General features: G+C 57.5%; 1 protein-coding gene across 1 annotated transcript; it reads right to left on the bottom strand.

The window, feature by feature from the left end:
- Positions 1-3,337: 3,337 nt before the first annotated feature.
- KRT15 (keratin 15) lies at positions 3,338-7,483 on the bottom strand. Its single transcript, XM_007465216.1, is given in 9 exon segments — positions 3,338-3,432; positions 4,138-4,163; positions 4,615-4,835; positions 5,013-5,138; positions 5,224-5,267; positions 5,270-5,384; positions 5,860-6,016; positions 6,100-6,182; positions 7,010-7,483. Coding segments are annotated over 9 exon segments (1,341 nt in total).
- Between the last annotated feature and the right edge of the window lie 740 nt (positions 7,484-8,223).

Consider the following 8,223-nt stretch of genomic DNA (forward strand, 5'->3'; position numbering starts at 1 on the left):
ATGGTATCAAGTGGGGTCACCCCAGCTGCAAATCTCATGGGAAAAGCTGCCACCTCCTTATTTCCCTTCGTGTCGCCAGCTGCCCACGGAGGGACAGGTGACCCCCAGGTGGGCACATGCCCAAGACATGAGCGAATGTCCAGAGCCATGTCTAAGGCAAGAAAGAGCAAAAGAGAAGAAAGTTCATGCATTCGTGCAACAGCTATTTATTGAGCTACCCCTCTGAGGACTCAGCAGTGCAGGGAGCAGACACAGCCCCTGCTGTCACAGGCCAGGCTCCCTTCTGAGGTTCCAGAACGCAGAGCAGCCCATAGACAACCTCGAGATCAGCTCGTCCAGTCAGACACCTCCATTTAAAGATGTGGAAACTGAGACCCGGAGGAAAACAGGGACCAAAGTCCTCAGGGAGAGAGGGGTGGGCATGCCCCACGCCTGCTCTGGGAAAGCCAGCCTGAACACAGCACACACCCCTGGGCCCTAATCCCTAGTCCCAAAGCTGCCGTCTCTGTGGGGAGGAGAGAGGCCTGCTGCCTGCTTCCCGGATTGGCTAGAAACCCAGCCCCACCTCCATCCAGGGGCAGGAAGCGGGCTGTCTCTGCCCCCGAAGATGATTTAAGGGCTCAGCCAGGCATGAGCTATCCCTAGGTGTGAGCTTCTCACTCCACGGTCAGACAGGGGACAGGACTTGGCAAGTTCCAAGGGCTTCTCTGATAGCCTGTCCCTGAATCCCAGCAGAGCAGAAATGGGAGCTCAGGGGAGATAGAAGCAGCCTCCCCTTCCCACCCCCACAGCTCAGGGTCTGGCCCGGAGAGAAGGCTCACTGGATGAGGGCTGAGCCCCCATGCCACCCTGCACCTTTGCAGATGTGGTTATTTTTGCAAGCAAAGAAGACTCTTCGGTGGCTGTTTAGAAGGCCTGAGGCCTCTCAACAGAGGCCCGGAAGTCGGCGAGGCACGAGCAGCAGCCTGGCCACAGTGGGGTCGGAGAGCTCCCAAAAGGAGCCTGGCTGAGCCCAGGATGTTGGGGACGTGGAACCTGGTGCTCTGGGCTTGAACCACAGTGTGGGAGACCAAGATGGCATGTGACGACAATCTTTCTGACTGTAATGGCTGTGTGACACTTGAACAGGCTGCCCCTAGAGGTTAAGAAATGGGTTTCAGACCATCACACCCTCTAAGGAAGGTGTTGCCAGCTTCTGTCACCCTTATGGCATCCAGGGAAAAAGCAAAGGTCTGGAATCAGAGAGACCGTCCCAAACCCAGTTTCACTATTTCCTAGTTTATGGCTTCATTCAAGTGACTGAGCTTCCCTGGCCCTCAGTTTCCTCTTCTGAAAACTGCCTCTGAAGTCTGACCCCCCAGCTTCAAAAGCTGTCTGGAGGATAAATGAGATGCCATCCATTGAATGTCCTGCTCAGAGCCTGGCAGTGTGCAGACACTTAATAAATTCCGTTTCCTTCCTCCGGCCCCAGGGAAATCTGGCCTCAAAGTGTGTACTCAGGAGACACATTCTAGATTAAATCTCCCCCAGAAAGAACAGATGCCACCTTCTCTCCAGCCACGGCTGCTGGGTGAGGAGTTGTACCCAGCGAGACCTACGGGCTCCCTCTCAGAGGGCCTGGCCCTCCTCCCAAATGATCTGATTCTAAGGAGAACAGCGGCACCTCCTACCTGCTCTTCCCAGCAGAACAAAGAAACCAGTTCTCCCTCTCCCTGCAATCCTCAGCCGAGCCCAGCCCAGCCATAGCACCCAGAGTTCTCCACTTCCTCATTCCCCGCCCTCTATCAGGAGCTATGAATCCCAAAGGAAACAGCCCCAAACCAGAAGTGACAAATCAGGTGTGCGTGGAGACCGCTGCTCTAATGAGCCCTCAGGTGGAGACTGGTGACTGGAGAGCAGGAACAGGATTTAGACAGAGAAGGGCAAGTAGGGGTTGGTGTTGCTTTGGACTTAAGCTTGGAGAAATCAGGGAGGACTTCCTGGAGCTGGTGTTTTTCCCTCTGGGCACTTTCAGTGCTTTGTGGGGAGATGGCAGCTTCGGGGGGCATGGGGGCCAGCTTTGCAGGGGGGCAGAGAGGGGAACTGGCTCAGCCGCTCTGGAGGTCAGGTGTGCCTGGCTGGAAAAGAGGGGAGGTTCAGGGGGTATATATGGTGAGGAGCAGAAGCAAGGAGGAAGGTCCTGTCAATGAGCTGTGAAGAACAAGGGCCTGGGGTCCCAGAACAAGCCCTGGTCTTGGAGTCATACAGGTGTGGGGCCCAGCCCCAGCCCTGCTACTTACTACCCATCCACGAGGCCTCTGGGCAAGTCATCAGCCTGACCTCCTCATCTGTAAGCTTCTCTAAGTTCCCTCATCTCTAAGATGGAATAATAAATCCTGACCACCAGCAGTTGGTTAAATGAGACCCATAGGTGGGTGTGCCTAGCACAGTGCCAACCATACAGTGGTGAACCAGAGCCATCGATTCAGTCAACCAACCAGTGAGTGATTAGTCCATGTGTCCAGCCCTGTGCTAAGTACAACACACTGCTCTAAGGAACCCCGCCTCCTGCTTCTGTGATCACTAAATGGGGTAAGCAAGACAGCAAGTCGTCTGAGCCACCTGATTTGTCCCAGGCGCCCCAGGTATAACCCGAAGGGTGACCGCGCAGGGACGAGTTCAAAGTCGGGGAGATGGCAGCGTGTGGGCCCTGGGCTTCCTCAGAGGCCGCCAACAAGAAAAACTAGACATACTACCAAGAGATATTTGCAAAAGGAAAAGCAATTCTTTATTGCATGGACATGGTACAAACCATGAGCTTGTTACACAATACAGCTGCTTTTTGCACCTCCCTGCTGTAAGGGAGGTGAGAAAGCTGAAACGGGGTCTGGGAAAGCATGTGAAGCACCCAACTAGGAGATGAGGGACCCCTCGAGCTGGACCCTCTGAAGGCAGTGCCTGGAGTTTGCTTTTATTTATTTATTTATTTATTTATTTATTTATTTTTGGCTGTGTTGGGTCTTCATTGCTGCTCGCGGGCTTTCTCTAGTTGCGGTGAGTGGGGGCTGCTCTTGGTTGCAGTGCGAGGGCTTCTGACTGCAGTGGCTTCTCTTGTTGCGGAGCACAGGCTCTAGGCGCGCGGGCTTCGGTAGTTGTGGCTCGCGGGCTTAGTTGCTCCACGGCATGTGGGATCTTCCTGGACCAGGGCTCGAACCCGTGTCCCCTGCACTGGCAGGTGGATTCTTAACCACTGTGCCACGAGGGAAGCCCGAGTTTGCTTTTCTGGTCCCTGCGGCCAGCTGTCCACTCAGCCTGGGGAGGGTGGGGATGACGGGGGTGTCTCTCCTGCTCTGGGCACTTAGATGTCTCTCTTTCGAGAAGAAACCCCCTTCCCATCCACTGACTCCTCAACGTTGATGAGGACTTTGCCGCTGCCACCACCTCCCAGGGAGGCTGTAGAAAGAAGAGGCAAGCTTTAGAGTGGGAGACTCTCCCTGTCCTCCCTCCCAAGGGGCCAGGACCTTGGCTGAGCTCTGGGAGAACTGCACAGCACCCCTGATAATGGCCATTGGCCAGTCCTCCCAGAGCTGCCAGGAGGACTGGTGCTGAATCACTCATCAAAGAGATTGGCGGCGGCAGCGGCAGGTATGCTCTGCAGTGAGCAAGAATGTCAGGGCTTTTAAGCTGTACATAAACAGAAGTTAATCATGGCCATCTCACCATAAGTGCATGAAGGTGGGGCGGCGGGTGGATGGGGGAGGCGGGGGAGGGGGAGCCGGGGGGGGCTATACCCTGGACAAAGCTTACTCATCCTGGAAGGTTCTCAGTAAATCTTCAATCCCAACCCTACCTGGGGCTGATAGAGGGGTCCCACTGGGGAAGAGGTACCTACTGGAATGGGCATGTCCCCACCCTACTGGGATGCTTGGCCTCTTTCATCTTCCTCCCCATTCCAAGAAGAATTGTGGCTTCAATAGCTTCCCTCTCCCCTCAACTCAGGAAGAGTTAAGTCTCTTGGACTTCTCTGGCGGTTCAGTGGTTAAGTCTCCACACTTCCACTGCAGGGGGCACGGGTTCAATCCCTGGTCGGGGAACTAAGATCCCGCATGCCACCCAGTGTGGCCAGAAAAAAAAAGAAAGAAGAGTGAAGCCTCTTACCTTCTCTGGTACCAATGCTAGCCATCCTGAAAGAGAGGGGGCAGCAGATGTAAACAACGGACAAAAGCTCAGGTCTGCCTACAGGAGGCCCCGGGAGACAGCTAAGCCGTCCCCTCCAGCCCTCATACCACCCTCACTCCCACATCTGACTTCTCTAAAGCCTGGGACATCCTGAGAGCCACCCCCAAGCACACAGATTCTGATCTATGATAACACCCCATCTATTTCACGTTGGGAATGGAACCAGCATTAAATCCAAGACCACGAGCCCAACTGCTATCATTGACAGAAGGCACACAGGTCCAGAGAGGTGACATCACCTGCCCAAGGTAACGGCCAAAGACTGGAGCGCAGAGTCCAGAACCTCTTATTCCTTGTTCTGTTCTCTTTTCACTGTAGATGCTGCACTTAAGATGACTGTACCCCCTCAACCACAACTGGCCCCTCCCTCGCTGCCCCCTGCACCCGAGCCCGTGCCTGGCGTCCTGGCCCTCCAGCAGGCTGCGGTAGGTGGCGATCTCCCGCTTCAGCCGCGTCTTGATGTCCAGCAGCATCTTGTACTCCTGGTTCTGGCACTCCATCTCACTGCGGAGCTCGCTCAGCTGGGCCTCGATGCTGCTGATGAAGCCCTGGATCTGCTGCAGCTGCAGGGCGTAGCGGCACTCGGTCTCCGCCAGCGTGCTCTCCAGCCCGGCTTTCTGGTGGGGCAGCAGACCAACAGACATCACATCAGGCTAGACAGGAAACCGCCGAGGGCCTGGGGAGAGGGGCTGAATGGATGGCAAGGAACAGCCCCAAAGGGAGCTCGGGAACACCAAGGCTTACACAGCCATGGAGGGTGGGAGAGGCTGGGGTGGGTGGGGTGGGAGCCAGACCTTACTGAGCTGGGACTGCAGCTCCATCTCCAGCCCCTGCACCGTGCGTCTCAGGTCTACGATCTCCGTCTTGCTGGTCTGGATCATCTCTGTGTTGGAGGCCACCTCCTTATTCAGCTCCTCTGTCTGTAGGTCACGCACAAGACAAGTGAGCTCCACGGGCCTCCCAGGAGCTCAGGGAGCTGGAGCGGGGCTGGCAGGTCAGGCCCACCTTGCTGAAGAGCCAGGCCTCGGCATCCCGGCGGTTCTTCTCGCCATGGCCTCGTACTGCTCCCTCATCTCTGCCCGCACGCGGGTCGGGTCCACGCCCGGTGCTGCGTCCATCTCCACGTTGACCTGGCCGGCCAGCTGGTTGCTGAGCTCCTTCATCTCCTGCAGGGTGGGTGGGGCCTATTCAGAGACAGAGGGCGGAAGCCAGAGCCGAGTCTGGGGTCCCACGTGCCAATCCCGGCTCCATCCCTAACTCACGACGTGACGTTGGCTCTGCCCCATACCCACCCCGGGCCCCTGTTTCCCAGTGCACATGAAGACCTTTGATCGCACGAGCCCCTCAGCACGAAGGGTCCCTCCTCCTCTCTAGGTCCTGCCGAGGGAGGACCTCAAGACAGTAGGACCTTTGTGTGAGTTCATGAAGCAAATCAGGACAGCAGTGCCCCCTGGCCACCTGGCCTGGCTATGGATCAGAGGAGAAAAGGGGTCTGGGTCAACAGTGCCCCTTCCTCTCCATGGGGACCCCTGTGTTGGGGGGCGTGCATATCTGAACCACGAAGCCCTTCCCCCAACTATGAGATGGCCCCAGAGGCCCCACTCTGCCTCCCAGAGGCCCCAGCCACTGCCTGGCTCTCACTTCCTCGTGGTTCTTCCGGAGGTAAGCCAGCTCCTCGTTCAGGCTCTCAGTCTGCAGCTCCAGGTCGGCTCTGGTCAGGGTCGGCTCATCCAGCACCCTGTGCAGGCCGTTGATGTTGGCCTCCATGCTCTGGCGCAGGGCCAGCTCGTTCTCGTACCTGGAAAGGAAGAGGGAACCCAAGTGAGGAAGGGTGAGGGGTCTGGGCCCCTTGAGTTGGGAGAGGGGGCAGAGGGAACATACTTGAGTCTGAAGTCATCCGCAGCCAGCCTGGAGTTGTCAATCTCCAGGATAACCCGGGAGTTGTCGATGGTGGCCGCCAGGATCTGCAGGATACAGGGAGCTGGTGTCTAGAGGACCCCTCTCTCTTCCCTGCTGCTCTCCCTGCCCTGCACCCCAGGCGGGACCCCTCACTAAACGTCTCCCCTCTGACACCAACAACGGAAGCCTGTAGGGCCCCGGGGCAGAGTCCAGGCCACCACTTGGTCTGTCCCAAGCCACCCTCCTCGTCTCCAGAACATGAAAGACCAAGGAGCCAGGGTTGCAGAGAACCCCCTGTGGAAACTGCCTGGCCTGGAGAGGGTGCCCTCGTGGGGGGTACTCCACCAGCCTCCCCTGTAGACAACTCATGGTCGCTGGCCTCCTGCACACCTTAACACAGCCATGCATCTACAGAACATTCCAGTCAGGGGAAACTGGAGGGCGGCTGCAGAAACTCGTGCAGGTGAGTGAAGGGTGAGTGAGTGGCTGCGAGAGCCCATACCCAGTTCCAGGTCTCCTAAGGTCCAACAGTGCTTTTGCCACCCAAGACATTCGAAGGGTGAGGCAGGCAGTCCTGGCGTTCTGGACTCCTAGAACCTGAGGTTCATCTCTACACCTCCGTTCTTGCAAAAGAACCAAAGGAACGCTCTAGGCAGAGCCCTGCAGGGTGTGAACACTGCTCCCACCTCGGCCCCTACTGGTCGAGACCAGCGTGCCAGGATCCCCAGCACTGCCAGGTTGAGTGGATGTTTGCGGGCATCCACACCTGGAACGCACTCCCCATGCTCCAAGTTTGCCGAGGTTACACATCATTACCTGGGGAGGCAAGGATTTCCCCCAGGCAGCTGGCACCAGCCACCTGCTCCCCTCTCCCTGACACCCGAGGACTCACCTTGTCTCGGAGTTCTTCGATGGTCTTGAAGTAGGGGCTGTAGTCGTGCTCCGGCCTGGTCGGGCTCTGCTTCTGGTACCAGTCGCGGATCTTCACCTCCAGGTCAGCGTTGGCCTCCTCCAGGGCGCGCACCTTCTCCAGGTAGGAGGCCAGGCGGTCGTTGAGGTTCTGCATGGTGAGCTTCTCGTTGCCAGAGAGGAGGCCGCCACCGCCGAAGTCACCAAAGCCACCACCAAAGCCTCCACCAAAGCCTCCACCCAAACCACTACCAGCCCCTCCACTGAAGCCACCCCCATAGCCCCCTGCTGACCCCGAGGAGACAAACCTGACGGAAGCAGTTGAGATACTGCGGCTCCCCCCTCCCCCATAGAGACTCCCCCCACCAAAGCCCCCCCCCCCAGCCATGAGGGAACCCCCCCAGGTCGAGCCACCCCCAAAGGTGGAGAAAGAAGTCTGCAGAAATGTGGTGCTCATGGTCGGGCAGCAGCCCTGAGCTCTCAGCAGCACAAGCAAAGCTGGCAGGAGGCGTGAGCTGGGCTGAAACCCGAGGTCTGCACCTGTCACCCCCAGCCCCAGGCTCCTTATATATCCCTCCCAGGGTGTTGTGGGACCATGTCTCCTCCCCTAAAGGGAAGCCAAATCCTTCTGCCTTCCTGACAAACACAGCCACCTGCACACCTCCACGTGGCTGGTTTGGGGATTTCCTTTTCTCTCTATTTTTTTGTTTTGTTTTGTTTTTAATGCAACAAAAGAGATGATTCAGAATGAATGGTGTTTTGCCCCGGGCCATGGTTTTAACACTTGGATTACAGGTTCATCTCTACCCTCCAGGAGAAAACCGAAAGGAGCAAACTCGCATCACATCTGCCAGGCCTCCACCTGCACTCTGAGAGGCTCAGGCCAACTCCACCCTCCGCTGGACTTCTCTGCTGCCCGCAGGCGGCCGGCTCCCTGCTCTCAGTTTGAGAATCCACTTTTCATCGCTGCCCTGTGCGGTCCCTCTCACAGACCCCATGTGCGAGCCTGCGGGCTCTAGGGATTGGCGGGCAGAGGTACACAGAGGAATGCAGGGCCCACAGGGATAGGCTGAGGACAGGAGAGGGATCCTGAGTCAAGTTCCAGCTGAGGTGACCAGAGGGGCCAGCATCTGTCACTTCGCTGATGCTCCAAATGGACCCCTCTCCTCCCCGCCCCTCCTCCTCTCCTCCCCCGTC

The sequence above is a fragment of the Lipotes vexillifer genome, unplaced genomic scaffold (genome assembly GCF_000442215.2).
Source record: "Lipotes vexillifer unplaced genomic scaffold, Lipotes_vexillifer_v1.1 scaffold591, whole genome shotgun sequence".
NCBI classification, from domain to species: Eukaryota; Metazoa; Chordata; class Mammalia; order Artiodactyla; family Lipotidae; genus Lipotes; species Lipotes vexillifer.